Consider the following 16,391-nt stretch of genomic DNA (forward strand, 5'->3'; position numbering starts at 1 on the left):
CAGTGAAAGGGACATTGATCTGCATATTGTGCTGTCTTTTGAAAGGGATGTTAAACGGCTGTCCTAAGTTTCTGTGGTCACAATAAATCCTATCTGATTGTTACTATTCTGAAGAGTAGGGGAGTTTTCTCAGCATTCGTGAGCTTCAGTGAGGACAACACATTTAAATAAAAAAATAACCAGCAGCTGGGTCAACCCAGCATGAAAGTTAATAAAAACCCAACGTATGGTTAAATGAAACCATGTTTGAGTTCACCTATTTACCTAACAAGTTGGGTTATACACGTAACCCAGCATGTGTCCTCATAGTTCCTACTTTATCTTCCCCAATGTTGACCTCAAAGACAAGTGGTAATGACCGGGGCAGGATCTGTATGGGAAGCGAGACAGAGACAGATCACTGGCAAATGTTTTTTTTCTGGTTTGAGCAGGGGATCAACAAGCAGATCAGAATCCCTTCCAACTCAACCCATCCAGTGTGTGAGATGTCTCTCTCTCTCAGTCAATCCTAATCCTGTGCCACCGAAGAGCTTGGTTGCCTCACTGTCTTGTTTGTCTCAACAGGTGAAGCATGGCACCTGTTGAGACAAACATTACTTTGTAAAAGACATCAATTAGATTTTTGCCATTCCACACACGTGTACTGTGCAAAAGTCTTAGGCCACCTGATTAAAATGTTTTCATCTATTTTTCCATGCAGGTAATGTACAGGTGCTGGTCATATAATTAGAATATCATCAAAAAGTTGATTTAAGTCAGTAATTCCATTCAAAAAGGGAAACTTGTATATTATATTCATTCATTACACACAGACTGATATATTTCAAATGTTTATTTCTTTTAATTGTGATGATTATAACTGCCAACTAACGAAAAGCCCTAATTCAGTATCTCCGAAAATGTTAATATTACTTAAGACCGATACAAAAAAAAGATTTTTAGAAATGTTGGCCAACTGAAATGTATGAACATGAAAGGTATGAGCATGTACAGCACTCAATACTTTTGCCTGAATTACTGCAGCAATGCGGCGTGGCATGGAGTCGATCAGTCTGTGGCACTGCTTAGGTGTTATGAGAGCCCAGGTTGCTCTGATAGTGGCCTTCAGCTCTTCTGCATTGTTGGGTTTGGCGTATCGCATCTTCCTCTTCACAATACCCCATAGATTTTCTATAGGGTTAAGGTCAGGCGAGTTTGCTGGCCAATTAAGAACAGGGATACCATGGTCCTTAAACCAGGTACTGGTAGCTTTGGCACTGTGTGCAGGTGCCAAGTCCTGTTGGAAAATGAAATCTGCATCTCCATAAAGTTGGTCAGCAGCAGGAAGCATGAAATGCTCTAAAACTTCCTGGTAGACGGCTGCATGACCTTGGACCTCAGAAAACACAGTGGACCAATACCAGCAGATGACATGGCACCCCAAACCATCACTGACTGTGGAAACTTTACACTGGACTTCAAGCAACGTGGATTCTGTGCCTCTCCTCTCTTCCTCCAGACTCTGGGACCTTGATTTCCAAAGGAAATGCAAAATGTACTTTCAACAGAGAACATAACTCAGCAGCAGTCCAGTCCTTCTTGTCTTTAGCCCAGGCGAGACGCTTCTGACGCTGTGTCTTGTTCAAGAGTGGCTTGACACAAGGAATGCGACAGCTGAAACCCATGTCTTGCATACGTCTGTGCGTGGTGGTTCTTGAAGCACTGACTCCAGCTGCAGTCCACTCTTTGTATGGGTTTTGTTTCACAATCCTCTCCAGGGTGCGGTTATCCCTATTGCTTGTACACTTTTTTCTATCAAATCTTTTCCTTCTCTTCGCCTCTCTATTAATGTGCTTGGACACAGAGCTCTGTGATCAGCCAGCCTCTTTAGCAATGACCTTTTGTGTCTTGCCTTCCTTGTGCAAGGTGTCAATGGTCGTCTTTTGGACAGCTGTCAACTCAGCAGTCTTCCCCATGATTGTGTTGCCTACAGAACTAGACTGAGTGACCATTTAAAGGCCTTTGCAGGTGTTTTGAGTTAATTAGCTGATTAGAGTGTTGCACCAGGTGTCTTCAATATTTAAACTTTTTCAAAATATTAAAATTTGGGGTTTTCATTAGTTGTCAGTTATAATCATCAAAATTAAAAGAAATAAACACTTGTATATATCAGTATGTGTGGAATGAATGTATACATTATACAAGTTTCACTTTTTTAATGGAATTACTGAAATAAATCAACTTTTTTATGATATTCTAATTATATGGCCAGCAGCTGTATATTTGCTCGTAACATTATATTGTAAATTCAAATCAACATGAATACAATACAAATTAATTTTAATACAAAATGATTTATTGTACTGTCCAAAAATGTACTGATATCCTCTTAAATGTCAAAATCACATTTCAAGAAACTAGGCAAATTGAAAAATCAACGAAAGGGAATTGCTTCAGTTTTGCATTCTAAGGCAGGTCTCACAAAAGTATGTTTGGTTACATTTGATTGTGTTCATGTATTCGTTACATGTTACTGGACCATGCATACAGAAAATGTATGCAGAAAATGTGGATGCATTGGATAAAAGTGCCCGCTGAATGGTATACCATATTGTCAGCATCACTACTATCACTGTATGCAAAAGTGTTACCGAACAATATTCTTCCTCCAAGGCAAAGGACACCAGTTGGGTTGCTATGGAGACAGACGGGAGAAAGAATCAGATGGTGACTGACCAGCTCAGGTAATCATAGGACGATGAGGGACACGCAGATTCGATTCATAACAAATAATCCTGTTAAATTCATGACAATTGCCTGGTGAAGTGTGGCTGGCTTTTTTTTATTTGATTCACTCTAAAATGAAAATACTATGGGAATCCCAGTTAGAATCCCCTTTTTAATAGTTCCTCAAATAAGCTTTGTGTTTGACTGTGTTCTTTTTTTTTCTTGAGGAACCGTTGAAACAAGTTTTGAACTGCACTGTTTAATATTTATTTTAAGAACCTATGGGTGTTCTCTAGGCTTGTGAAAACCCCCTGAAGAGTGCACCAAGAACAATTTATTTTCACAGTACACCAATTCAAATGCCCTGAACACAAGAGAAAAAGATGATGACAACATTAGGGACACTCACACTCCGATTTCATCTTAGTCAGGTGCTTGGCAATGTTTAGAAGTTAGTAACCACGACAAAGCTGTCCACGATGACAAGTAAGAGGTTAGGCTGCCGAGGAGCAATGGCTGGAGCAGTATAATTGGAATGTTACCAAACACACCGCACCTATGTTTTTCCATGTGTCTGATTCTGTTCTAGTTAATCTGTTCCAGCTATTGTTATGAGCTGTCATCCCATGTCTGCAGGTACACAACAGACCATGATGATATTCTGCTTGGAAGGCTGGGAGTTGTCCCGACATTTTCCAGGATCTCCTCTTCCTAACGGTTACACACATTGTTGAAAGGCGACAACAGAATGTGATAAATGCCGTTTATTTGGCGTGAAGCACTGTCTCGATCAGGTGCACTCTCCACAGATCTTTGATAAATACGGAGGCACATGGGTCTGTTATGCTTTCGGCTTTCACTAATCTCCCGGACCTCTGCACAGTAATATATCTGTCTTCACTCTAGTCCCCATGACAGAAGACCACTGATCCCCAGGGCTCAGTCACCTTGGAGAGACACTTACACTACAACGGTGCCTCCATGTGGTGTGTCTCTGTGTGTGTGTGTGTGTCTGTCTCTGTGTGTCTGTGTGTGTGTGTCTGCGTGCCAGATGTCTTTGTGACATCACATGTATCTAAACGCATCTGTGAGAAGCACATGGAAAACAGAGATGTACCGTTGCCATGGATTCCAGGCCGGAACACGAAGCCAGCCAGTGTTTAAGGAGAGGGAAGTGTTGAAAAGAATATACAATGCTACACAGTGTTTTGATGTCACCCTGCAAAACAGGACGTTTCACAAAAGATTTGTATTGAAACGTTCAAACAAACCATTGGATAGTAAGTCAGTAGAACGGATGGAAAATCATGGGAGGACTAGAACACTTTTCTGTGAATCTGTACTCTGGCAAAACCGTTTAATCCTCCGTAATTGAGATATTTGTGTTTATTGACTCCAGGGGATCCAAGCAACAGACATCCCCTATCAGAAGTAACAATATAGACTTATGACCGCTGTGTTGACAGAAAATCGGGGGAATAACAAGAGGCGAGCCAAAATGGAGTTGATGTTTCTGCAACGTGACAGCCTTCTGGAGTGTTCTACTGCACTCACCTCAGCTTTTTTGCGATTCATTCCACTTCCAGGTTTGTTTATGTAAAGCCCAGCCGGGGCCCCTGGCTCTTGTCATCTGGAGTCTTCTGAATGACAATCCTGGCAAACAGTCAAGAGGTTAATCCCAAATGGCACTCTATTGTTCTTCACAGCAAACTACCCTCGACCAGAGCCAGGTAGCGCACCGCAGACGATCCGCCGAACTCTGGTCAAAGGTAGTACACTATGTAGGGTATAGCATGCCATTAGGGATGTAACAAAAGGAGTCTGTCTAGCTGTTGACCAGGCCAGAGGAAGAGGTGGATTGTTGTAGACAGCCCTGCAGCAGATTGCAACACAAATGGGTTTTAAAAAACAGCTCTAGTCTGCCAGGGACGGAAGTGATTCATTAGGGATAAATGCTGGTGCGATTTGTCTTCATTACGCTCTGACACACTCCGGAACAGGACACCTACGGGGAGAAGTTGTATCTCCCACCCTCTGCAGCCACCCAGAGAGACATGCAAATGGAGAAGACACGTTAGGTTTTTATTATACCCTTAATATACAGCAGGAGTGTGCATTTGTCTTATTAGACACGACAGTAAGGAAAGGTAGGAGGTAGGAAAGGTAGGAGGTAGGAGGTAGGAGGTAGGAAAGGTAGGAGGAAAAAGCGAGCTGGTCTGCTAGGATGGCAGCGGGCTGGATTTGAACCCGTGCTTGCACTGGTTAGTGTCCTCCCAGGTTGTTGAAGCAGCTCAAGGACTACAATGTCATGAAGAATTACCCGTTAGTGGGATTGATTGTCCTTGGCAGTGTTGGGGTCAAATCAGCTCATACTGAAATACAGACAAAATAAGATCCAGAATTGACAGGACAGGAAAAAAACTGAACTGTGGCCAACATTGATCCCCGGGGCATCAACCCCTGTCCTCATCCCAATCTCCCTCACCTGTATGGCCCCATTCCTTCCACACCCTGCCCCGTGTGGAGACTGAGCCAATCACACCTAATTAACTGCAGCTGGAAATAACTGAAGAGGCCAGAGATGCGCACAAATACAATAGTGAATGTAGTCGGGCAATTTAATAGGGTCGGAATACAAACCTGTGGAGGAATTTGTTTTGATGGAGAATTTCATCTCTCTGAGCACAATAAGGCCAAGTCAGATTCTACAGGGTAGTTGCTTTGACACTGGGAGTGAATGTGTCTGGAAGCCCAGAAAAAATCTGCTTCCAGTATGTCAGACTATTGATTATTTAGTGCACTTTTTTTTGACCAGGACCAATAAACCGAAGGTAAGAAGCAATACCTTAGTTAAGAAATGTCCAATCTGAGATGCAACCAATACCAAAATACAGTAACACAAAAATGCCAATATTTAAGCACTAGAGATTAAATTGTTCATTGTTTCTTAAAATCATATGCGGTTAGGACACCGGTCCTGTGTTGCCCAGTTTTTAAAGCACGGTGATTTCCGTGCCTGAAAATGTAGGTTTGATCCCCAAGGGGGACAAGGTCAGAAATGTATGCACTCGCTACTGTTAGACCCTCTGCTGAAGAGTGTCAGCCAAATGTCTAAAACGTAAACACAGAACAGTGCAAGTGTTGAATTTAAATGTTGTTTTACTGTTAGATAATTCCCAGATTTCTCATCACAGTTCATGATGAATCAGTATTAATTAAGGCTGTGCACCATGCTCCTAGCCTGCTAAACGGTTAGTTAAACATTTCTACTGCCTGGGGCGACCACTTTTCTTTTCAAACTTCAGCGGCAATCTAAGAGATGTGAAAACGTCACGGTCCACAGAGGAGGGGTTTTAAGGCAAGGCTGGACTATATAAACCCAATGGAAGCCTGAGGGACGTACAGAAATATTGTTCCAGGCTAGGATACTAGGTTTTTCCCAAGTTCTAATGAATAACATGTATTTCTTTGGGAAGGTTGTGTGTGTTCTCTTGATTTTAGTTCCGATGTTGAGTTTGACACAGGCGGGTGTGATTAGGCTGAGGCATGATAGACCAAGTGGCCAGGTGAATTGGCCAGGTAGAACTGGAGGCAAGGGAAGGACTGGCTTCATGTCACGCCAAGGAAGACCCCACCTCCCTGAAGAAAGGCTTCTTGAAGAATATCCCTTGTTCCACGGTGGAGCGATTGATCGTGTCGATATGGGCCATTTAAACCAAGGTTTTGAGGGATTCGGCTCCTTTTCTCAGCCAATTCTGCTGAAGAGGGAACACATGGATCGTGACCAGAGGAGCTTTGGTCAGTTCAACTCCAGCCAGTTCCAGTCGGGTCACTTCAACTCTGACACAGTAAGTGACACTGATATACCTTCAAATGTTGCATTCCATCAACTTTCTTTAAGTTACAGATTGTCACACAGAGGTGACAGCCTTCCTCCATAGGGAATCCTGTTTTAACGCATCCAGTTACGAGTCGCCAAGGGTTAACTCTGTTAAGCCAACCAGCATTTACCTTTACTCCTATTTTTTCTGTTGTCTGCTGGAATTTGGTCACAATGGTCACCCGGGTGGAGAACTGGCCCCCCCCCTCAGAGTGCAACTGCTCTCTTGGCTAATTCCCCGGGCTATTACCTTTATTGGCAGACCGGGCCTTGTCACCGTGCTTCAACATGTGCATGGCTCGTTTGGGGGCTTTAGGCCAGGTATGTGCACAAAGCCCGAGGGACTAGATTGGTCGGACTGACATGTTGTCGCATGTCCGTAGGGTGGCTGCAGTGGAATCCAGGGGAGGAGCTGCAGTCGTCGCGGCCAATGTGCAGGATGCCTGGGCCTCTTCACCTGTCACGTGGAACTCGGAAAGTGCCAGATGAAAGGGCTTTCACAAAGGACAGGTACGCCGATCTCGCCATTCCTCCAAAAACATTCTCCTTCTCGTACCAAAGCGGGGTTCCTTGGGAGATATGGGCGAGCTCCCGGACGGTCGGTCTATAGAACAATCGTTTATAGGTCACCTGGGGTTCCCAGGACAAGTCTATGACAAAATGTGTAGAATGGTAAAAAAACTGTTTTTTTTGTTCTGGGGCCATGAGGTACTTTTAAATGTTCTTTCTCCCCAGGAACGACCGGGTGCTTGGTGAATATACAATGGTCCCCCTCCCTCGGATGTGAAGACTATCAAATCTCTTTTTTTAGTTGTGCATTTGTTTTAAAGCCATAAAATCTTTTCTCTCTCATCATGTCATTGCAGAGAGCAAGTTCTTCCAGACTCTGAATGAGGCCCAAAGCAGATGATTAAACCACCACCGCCAATGAAGTTCCTGCTATTGTGTGCCCCATTGGTTATGTAGTATAGTGAAAAGAATATGCATAGGAAGTTGTATGTAGCGAGGTGGTCAAATCTATGTACTTCAAATTATATTAAGTGCTTTTCAATTAAATTGAATGTGGTTCACTTTTAGAATAGAACCGCAAAGTACCCCAATGCTGGTATGTAAATTTAATTCCTTACCCAGTTCTATATAATATATCACATAAGTTGAAAAATTAAATCCATTGCTGATAAGTTTCAATAGCAGATTACTTTCACAACACCCAGGCACGTGTTACACATTAAAAAACAGGCACCAATTGTAATATTGCATACTCATGTCATAACATTTTTGGCAGAGCGCACCAGTACATGTTCCCACCTAAATGTTTTTGCAGCAATGCAGAACATGTGTGGATCCATTACAGTCACTTAATGTGTAACAGAGTGTTAATAAGTTGTTGGTATGATCCAAAACATGTTTAATCTAGCTACAATATATCCAAACAGGATGATTCCACTTATTTGCATGTGAGGCTTAAACCAGTCCCTACCATACACTCCAATGTATTTGTCCACTTTTCGATGTTTCTATATTTCTGTCTATGTCTGTGAATGGTATTAGCTCTTCAACCAAACAATAATATTAAATAAAGGGAACATAAGCGAGGAAATAAGAAAATATTTATATATTGATTCTATTTACGTAATTAACAAAGCAATAACCAATAATCCCCTGTGAAAAAACGATGCGACACCTTAAGCTGCCTAAACTAACACGTTCTTTATTTGTCGTGTTTCACATCACCATGTTAGACTTTTTGCCAACTCTTCCTTGCAGAACACTGCTTGTTTCATGTCTTGTCTCAACTGGGTTTAGCACAGGAAATAGATACGGTAATTCCAGCTCTTTCAACTGGTTGACCATTGTCTTGCTGCATGATCATGATACACTCCAACTCATAGACTGTTGAGCTGACACTGTCTTTTAGAAATATCTGATACATAGCAGAATTCATGGTTCCTTCAGAGATGGCAAAACATCCCGTTATCCCCTATGCTAGCCTGGATAAAGGTTGGAGAATGTGGTATTAGACTTGCTTGTCCAAAGTTCTGTTTAATTTTGACGCATCTTTCAATTCTCTGTATACACTCAGAGTCCTGAGCAGACATTTTGAACAGTCTGGGTCCTATTGTGTCAGGTCAAAACCAAACACTGCATTCCACAGTAGTGACCCCTTATGAAAGGTCAAGCATGGAGAAGCATGTTTTGGGGATGATTTCCCGTTTTGGGATCAATCTATTAGTTCAAACTGTTTAAAAACAGTCATCAAAAATGTAGTTAGCAGTTTTTAAGAATTTAGCTTGAATTTTTATTGCAATTATTTTTGAGGAATCCAGTTTGATAAGTTACATTATTTTATGTCCCTCAGTGCCCCAGCCTGATGGCTTGTGTTGTTCTTTATTACTTTTGTGATTTTATATTCAATCTCCCTCAGAATCAATTCCAATTTCTTGGATACATCCTTCTGGCCTCAGTGTGTCATGTCCTGGCAGGGCAGGCCAGCTGTGCCAGTCAAATCCAACTCAGTAATGACCAACAACAAACACTAGGCAGGGAGGATTTAAATAGGGACAGTGGTCAGGATCAGGAACAGTGATGAGGACAATAACATATACTGTGTCAGTGCCTCATAAGTGTCTTTTATTTTAGTTCCCTATTGTTTGTTGTAGGTCCTTATTTGGTTCTCGTGCCACTGCAACATTGTTTTTGTGTGTAGTTTTGTTACCTTTTAGTGCAGGGACTACCTGAGTCTGCTTTTCATCAAACTACTAATTAGAATCAGGTGTGCTGAATAAGAGTTGGAGAGAACCTACAGGACTGTGGCTCTCCAGGAACAGGGTTGGCTAGCCCTGTTTTAGTGCTTTATTAAAAGTTATCAATTCTCCTGGCATCTGTGTCCTCTTTCATTACTACATCTATATCTTCTCAAAGACTTCCTGTGTACATTTTCCACTTCAAAATATCTATTCTATAGGATAGTTTTTGCCAACTTAACACTTCAAAAGGAACTAATTTAAAGCAGAAAATATCAGGTACCATAATCCCCCCAAAAATATGCTCCAACCAACCTCTCTATCTCTGCAAGATTGTAGAAGTGGAACATAGAAAGTGAATTTCACCATCAGTTTGGGAAAAGAGGAACTGACAGTTGGTGTACATTCTGGTTCTTTTCTGTCACACATGAATAATGGCATCTCAATAACAAGGACATTTACACAGTGGAGCCTGAGGATTCCCAATGTTCAGAAAGATCTATGGCTTTGATGCCAAAGATGCTATGGACAGTCAAAGGTAAAACATTTTTTTTATCTCTAATATGATTTTTATTTCCAGTTTCAATAAAAACCGTGGGCTTCTTTCACTAGCATAGATGAGCTAGCTGCTAGGTATACTAATCTCACATTTCCAAGGTGGTTGGGTTGAAACAGATGTATCATACATTGTGTTCAATCTACTAAATGAACAGTGCTGGTGCCAAAGAGATCCTCAAGACTGAAAAGCAAGATGTCACTAGCTTTTCTTTAGCTCACTTTATACTAGCAAACCTAACTGAGCCAGTCCTAGCTTTAAGGGCCAATGTCAGGTAGCTGACTATAATGAGAAATAGAGCCCTAATGGCTAATGTAGGTTTGAATACAATACTGTGATAACTGAATCCCCACTTAATTTATGTTGAACAGGGAATTAAATCAGCCATTGCAAAAAAAAAATCAAAAAAACATAGACTCAGTACAAAGCATTTTGTTTTAGGTAGAAACCCTTTTGGATCTATAGATTTAACATCAGATAGCTTCATATACTCCAGTATGCAAATAAATGAGGCTCGGCAACCTGATGGCCTTCTTTGGCATTGTTGGTGCAAAAAAAGTACAAAAAAAGTACAATAACCTGGTTGCATAAGTGGGGATGAAGCTGTATTCAGAATTAAACAATTACATTCAAACTCATGTTACATAGAAGTCATTACACACCTGCCATCATTTAAAGTGACTCTGATTAATCACAAATAAAGTTCAGCTGTTCTAGTAGGATTTTCCTGACATTTTCTTAGTTGCAAAAGCCATGGTTCGCAGAGAGCTTCCAAAGAATCAGAGGGATCTCATTGTTGAAAGATATCAGTCAGGATAAGGGTAAAAAAAAGAATTTCCAAAGCATCAGACATACCATGGAACACAGTGAAGACAGTAATTATCAAGTGGAGAAAATATGGCACAACAGAGACATTACCAAGAACTTGACGTCCCTCCAGAATTGAGGAAAATACGAGAAGAGAACTGGTCAGGGAGGCTTCCAAGAGGCCTACAGCAACATTAAAGGAACTGCAGAGGGCCCTGAAGAGGGCTGTGCACAGGAGATGTCCTCGCAATCTGACAGATTTGGAGCGCTTTTGCAAAGAAGAGTGGGCAAATATTGCTACGTCAAGATATGCCATGCTAATAGACTCCTACACAAAAAGACTGAGTGCTGTAATAAAATCAAAAGGTGCTTCAACAAAGTATTAGTTTAAGGGTGTGCACACTTATGCAACCAGGTTATTGTGAGTTTTGTATTTTTCCCCCTCAAATATTTCAGTTTGTTTTTCAATTGAATTGTTTGCGTTATAGGTCACATGACATGAATTATTTTTGTCTCATTCTTTTACATCACAAGAACCTGGCATTTTAATAGGGGTGTGTAGACTTTTTATGTCCACTGTACATGTTTTTTTTCGATGCATTTCTGTGGAACATCTGTGTAAATTCAAATACAGTTCTAATATAATTTTTTAGCCACTAAAACTTTAACTCTAATAGTTCTATTATCAATATAATAATTTTAATGACATCAAAATAATGCCGTCTGCTCTGTTGATTATAATTTTTTTAATAGTTTGACCTCACTAATTTATTAATTTGACGGTTTTTACAGCATGATTTTTTTTTGGACCGTTGTCATTCCATTGTTTCTGACCGTTCATTGCCTGGTGCCAGTCGGAAGGGAAAGAGGTTTTGACCTGTGCGTTACTTCAAGACAAGGAATAAAGGATTTATCCAATCAGACCCTCAGCAGGGTGCCTCCTCACCTGCCTAAAATCACTGAATATCTAGACATTTCCTACAATAACATAGCTGAAATAGATGATAGGAGCCTTGTTGGACTAACCAAACTCTGCTTCCTGAAAGCAACGCACTGTGGTCTGAGGTTTATATCTCCTAATGCATTTGTTCAAACCTCTGGGATCAAGGTCCTAAATGTCTCTCAAAACTCCTTGTCAATTATCCCAGATCTGTCGCTTCCTCAACTCCGGATTTTAGACTTAACAAGCAACCTGTACGACAGCTATCAATTGCCAAGTACCTTTCAGAAATTAACACACCTTGAATTGCTTTTTCTTGGAAGTGGAAAGGCTTCTTTGGTCAAAAGCACTGACTTCACTGCCCTGAGAAATATATCTGTAAAACAATTTGGTTTGAGTGCAAGAACTGGGTGGCAGAGTTATGAATCAGGATCTTTGACAAACCTCAGATCTCTCCAGGAAATGACCCTCAATGTGCCTTTCTGTGAGAAGTTTGACATTTTTAAGAACTTCCTCATGGACTTGAACAGAACACAGACAACTATACTAAGGCTGGTCAAATTATTTCCTGATAACTGCACAGTAGCTGACGATCCTTTTGAGACACTGAAATCAATGGATCTGGTGAAAAATCTCACCCTTGTAGACACTTGGGTTAACAGTTCTGTGATGGTGAAGCTATTGAAGAATGCATGGGTCTCGAATATACAACAGTTGGGTTTTTTTAATATTACTTACAATGAAGACACACCGGATGGCTTGAATTTCTTTGGTCAGAACTACTCAGTCCATCTACGTTCGGTAATCTTTGACCACGTGGCCCATTATCAATACAAATACCCCTCATTTAACATAAGCGTTGAGGCACTCTCTCAGATGACATATCTGAAATTATCTGGGACGGGCATGAACATCTCACCATGCAACCTGATATCTGCTCTCCCTTCACTTGAAACCCTGGACCTTTCAAACAACCTCCTCGATGAATCTGGGTTCTGGTGGACATTTTGTTCTTACACCTCAGTTTTCCCTGCCCTGAAACACCTCTCCCTGAGCCAGAACCGCTTTTTGAGTCTGTCCATCATCTCAGAAAAGACCCACCAGATGAGGTCCCTCCAGTCACTCGACCTAAGCTTTAATTCCATTAGCATTGGGGGCCGGTGCTCCTGGCCGAGACATCTGAGAGAGCTCAACCTTAGTAACAACAACCTGGGCAACACTGTATTCCGCTTCCTCTCTCCGCACTTTGAATGGATCGACTTGTCCAAGACAGGGATAACTGCTATAGATCAGAAGGTCCTGTTGGAGTTCCCCAGTTTGACACACCTCTTCCTCAGCAGCAACAGTATCCAGGTCCTTCCTGTGGATCTCCATGCGCCATTGCTTCATACTCTCTACATCGACCAAAATATCATTGCGACAATCTACATGGGGACATTTGAGGGTCTTCCTCGCCTACGAACAATCAAGGCAGGAAACAACCCATTCAGCTGCTCCTGCGACTCGTATTGGTTTGTGACGGCTCTGAATAAATCCCTGCTTCCTGATTGGCCATTGGACTACACATGTAGCGTGCCACCGATCCTCGCTGGCATGCCATTGGCTGACTATAAGCCAGGAAAGCTGTCTTGTGAGTTGTGGCTCCAAGCTGCTATAGCACTGTCCATTACTTTTGTCATCACCACGGCTTTGGGCTTCACCTTCTACGCCTGTGACGGTGTCTGGTACACTAAGATGCTGTGGGTGTGGATATTGGTAAAGAGGAGAGGGAAGAAGAAGACAGATAAGCTACGAGACGTGTCTTTCCACTATCATGCCTTCATCTCCTACAGCCAATATGACTCTAGCTGGGTTGAAAGCATGCTGGTTTCGACATTAGAGCGCGCCGGTCTGTCTCTCTGCATACACGAGCGGGACTTTGTCCCTGGCGAGTGGATCATTGACAATATCATCAACTGTGCTGAAGCCAGCTACAAGACCATCTTCGTGCTCTCCAATAACTTTGTTCAGAGTGACTGGTGCAACTACGAGCTCTTCTTCGCCCAGCACAGAGCCGTCAGGTATGGAATTATTCACAGTTTAATAGCTACTGACTGTGTGTCTGTCTCTGAAATAATGTGTCCGTTTGTCCCTCTTGTTAGTATTCAGGAAGACTCCTTGGTATTTCTCCTCTTGGAGCCCATCCCTCCAGACTCTCTTCCTAAGAAGTTCCTAAACCTGCGAGGTGTGTTGAGGCAGCAGACCTACCTTCAGTGGCCTGGGGCTGGGGCTGGTGAAGAAATGAAGAGACAGGTGTTCTGGAGCAGTCTGAAAGCAATGCTGAGAGTTGCAGACAGGAGCATGGTACTGAAAGATTTAGCTGTAGACATCTCTGAGACATTATCACTGATGGCAGATCAGAGCTAAACATGGTCATAGACATCTCTGAGACCTTATCACTGATGGTTGATCAGAGCTAAACATGGTCATAGACATCTCTGAGACATTATCACTGATGGCAGATCAGAGCTAAACATGGTCATAGACATCTCTGAGACATTATCACTGATGGCAGATCAGAGCTAAACATGGTCATAGACATCTCTGAGCCATTATCACTGATGGCAGATCAGAGCTAAACATGGTCATAGACATCTCTGAGACATTATCACTGATGGCAGATCAGCGCTAAACATGGTCATAGACATCTCTGAGACATTATCACTGATGGCAGATCAGCGCTAAACATGGTCATAGATATCTCTGAGACATTATCACTGATGGCAGATCAGGACTGAGCATTGCAACTTTTTATCTTACATAAATATTAATGCATAAATGCATTACATATCAGTGCATATTATTCTTTTTCTGTGAAATGTTAAGGATGTTGCCACATACCGTCAAAAAAGTCACCAACTTAACAAAACCTTTTTTATTATGTTCTGAAGCAATATATTTCTCATCTGTTATATTCAGATGTTATGTTTTGCAATCTCCAAAAATGAATCTATAACGAAAGGCCGGCATTGCAACAGACTGTACAAATATCCGACCATTAGCGGAACGAGATTGCGTGAACAGGAGGCACACTATATGAGGAAAGCCAAAGCACAAGTTGCAATATGTAAGATCACTGTATAACCAGCATAAATACACATGTAAATGACCAGCCAGAAGACATCTTCATTTATTGTTTTAAATGTATGTTTATTTTTTTCACAAAAACGTTTGTGCCTGAAAAAATGTAAAAGTTCTTGCCGGTTTCTATAAGTTTGGCATCAACATTTTCCAGAATCATAATTTCTTATAATGCTTTTGATGCTTTGAAGTCTTTTCTGTAAATAGCTTCCTGTTGTTCATGCACACATTGATAAGCTATATATTTTTTTTTATATTACATTTTTTCCTTGCCTAATCCAACTTTTAAGATGTATTGCATCCATTACAGAGATGCTTGTTCGAGTTGATGTAGTCTAACTAATTTTGGTCAATAGCCAACACACTGCACTAGTCGTTCTGAAGGCGTGTTGAGTAAGTGTAGTGATGGGTCGTTCGCGAATGAACGTCTTTTTTTAAATGTCTCTTTTTGGTGAATGTTGGGAGCCGAAACGCATTGGCGAAAGGAGCCGTTAATTTGGATCCTTAATTTTTTTTAATCAAACAGCGAGTTAAGTTCAGATAAGGTGACTAATTATTTAGTGAAGATTGTAAATCCACATTACAGAATCTATAAATACTGTAGATCGGAAGGCATGCCATTTTGTTCCATGTGAATTGTTCCACTAGGGTAATGTCATGAAAAAAAACAACAGGCGATATAATACGAAAGGTAAGATAAAAAGTGATGGAACATGAATTCCACGCTCTCAAATAATTCTAGCCTATGTTTTTGCCTTTCCATTTGAGATTTGCATTTTCTTTCATTGTTTTGGGGTTGTTTTGAAGAATTTTAAACAGAACCGTTATGGAGCCAAATGATCCGTCTCTTTCAGGTGAATGGAGCCAGAAGAGCCGGCTCACCAAAAAGACTCAGACACAGTTGAATGCCTGTGACTACTGTGGAACCCTAACTGTAGAACCCAACAAGCATAACAGTTAGGAGTTCCAAGTATCTACATTATGTATACAACATTAAATAATTTAATAACACATTCGGAGGGAATTTTAAGTCTGTGAGTGCAACAACCATGTCTCTGTTACTAATACACACTCTCATTGGTGGATATTACTCATATATTATTAAAAAGGCATGTTGGGTTATACAGCTCTGGAAAAAATTAAGAGACCACTCCAAATGTTTCTTAAATCAGCATCTCCATGTATGGCAGCCATTCTATTCCAGTGTCTGTTAAATTCCAACACAGGCACACCTCATTTTACTTAATGATGTACTGATTAGGTGATTACCTGAACCAAATCTATTTTAATAAGGAAAAGTATAAAAATCACTGCTGTGGTCATCTCTATCCTCTTGCAATAGGACCAGCTGGATGCCAAAAACAGTGCAAGTAGTACCTCAAAGGTAATTTGAATAGAAAAATAACAATTCAGTATGACAAAAGAGCTGAAAAGAAAAGCTTTGTGTGAGGAAAAGAAGGGTTCAATTCTGGCTTTACTGACAGAGGGATACAGTGAGCGTCAGGTTGCTTCCATCCAGACCTGAAACCCGTTGAAAACCTCCTGGACTTTGATCAAGAGGAAGATGGATGGTCACAAGCCATCAAACAAAGCCGAGCTACTTGAATTTTTGGGCCAAGAGTGACATAGTCAACCAAC

General features: G+C 41.3%; 2 protein-coding genes across 11 annotated transcripts; both read left to right on the forward strand.

Annotated features, from left to right (window-relative positions):
• Positions 1-4,960: 4,960 nt before the first annotated feature.
• Positions 4,961-9,386, forward strand: LOC105005609. Of its 5 annotated transcripts, XM_010863666.5 has the most exons (5): positions 4,961-5,537; positions 6,183-6,554; positions 6,970-7,096; positions 7,322-7,338; positions 7,453-9,386. In XM_010863666.5, exons 1-5 carry the CDS (start codon positions 5,367-5,369, stop codon positions 7,474-7,476), a joined length of 711 nt encoding a protein of 236 aa, XP_010861968.2. In that variant the 5' UTR covers positions 4,961-5,366; the 3' UTR covers positions 7,477-9,386. The 5 variants fall into 5 exon arrangements, 4 of the variants coding, with proteins under 4 accessions (XP_010861968.2, XP_010861967.2, XP_010861969.2 ...); XR_001198446.3 differs by lacking the exon at positions 7,322-7,338 and having other exon boundaries at positions 4,965-5,537; positions 6,221-6,554; XM_010863665.5 differs by lacking the exon at positions 7,322-7,338 and having other exon boundaries at positions 5,021-5,537.
• Positions 9,387-9,749: 363 nt separating this feature from the next.
• Positions 9,750-15,947, forward strand: LOC105005611 (toll-like receptor 6). 6 transcript variants are annotated; one of them, XR_004576759.1, is made up of 3 exons: positions 9,750-9,868; positions 11,486-15,444; positions 15,608-15,947. XR_004576759.1 is itself a non-coding variant. In XM_034296774.1 (3 exons), the coding sequence occupies exons 1-3, from the start codon at positions 9,816-9,818 to the stop codon at positions 14,143-14,145; spliced, it is 2,607 nt and encodes an 868-aa protein (XP_034152665.1). In that variant the 5' UTR covers positions 9,750-9,815; the 3' UTR covers positions 14,146-15,947. The 6 variants fall into 6 exon arrangements, 5 of the variants coding, with proteins under 5 accessions (XP_034152665.1, XP_034152666.1, XP_034152667.1 ...); XM_034296774.1 differs by having other exon boundaries at positions 11,486-14,000; positions 14,107-15,947; XM_034296775.1 differs by having other exon boundaries at positions 11,486-13,976.
• Positions 15,948-16,391: the final 444 nt, after the last annotated feature.

Source organism: Esox lucius, chromosome 14, assembly GCF_011004845.1.
Source record: "Esox lucius isolate fEsoLuc1 chromosome 14, fEsoLuc1.pri, whole genome shotgun sequence".
Lineage (NCBI taxonomy): Eukaryota > Metazoa > Chordata > Actinopteri > Esociformes > Esocidae > Esox > Esox lucius.

Bases quoted from the DNA above. Each gene is read 5' to 3' on its own strand.
- LOC105005609 (XM_010863665.5), top strand. From the start codon at position 5,367: ATGGAGAATTTCATCTCTCTGAGCACAATAAGGCCAAGTCAGATTCTA. The intron at 6,555-6,969 runs GTAAGTGACACT...GCATGTCCGTAG, and splicing joins GTCACTTCAACTCTGACACA to GGTGGCTGCAGTGGAATCCA. The intron at 7,097-7,452 runs GTACGCCGATCT...ATGTCATTGCAG, and splicing joins AGGGCTTTCACAAAGGACAG to AGAGCAAGTTCTTCCAGACT.
- LOC105005611 (XM_034296773.1), top strand. From the start codon at position 9,816: ATGTTCAGAAAGATCTATGGCTTTGATGCCAAAGATGCTATGGACAGT. The intron at 9,869-11,485 runs GTAAAACATTTT...CGGTTTTTACAG, and splicing joins GATGCTATGGACAGTCAAAG to CATGATTTTTTTTTGGACCG.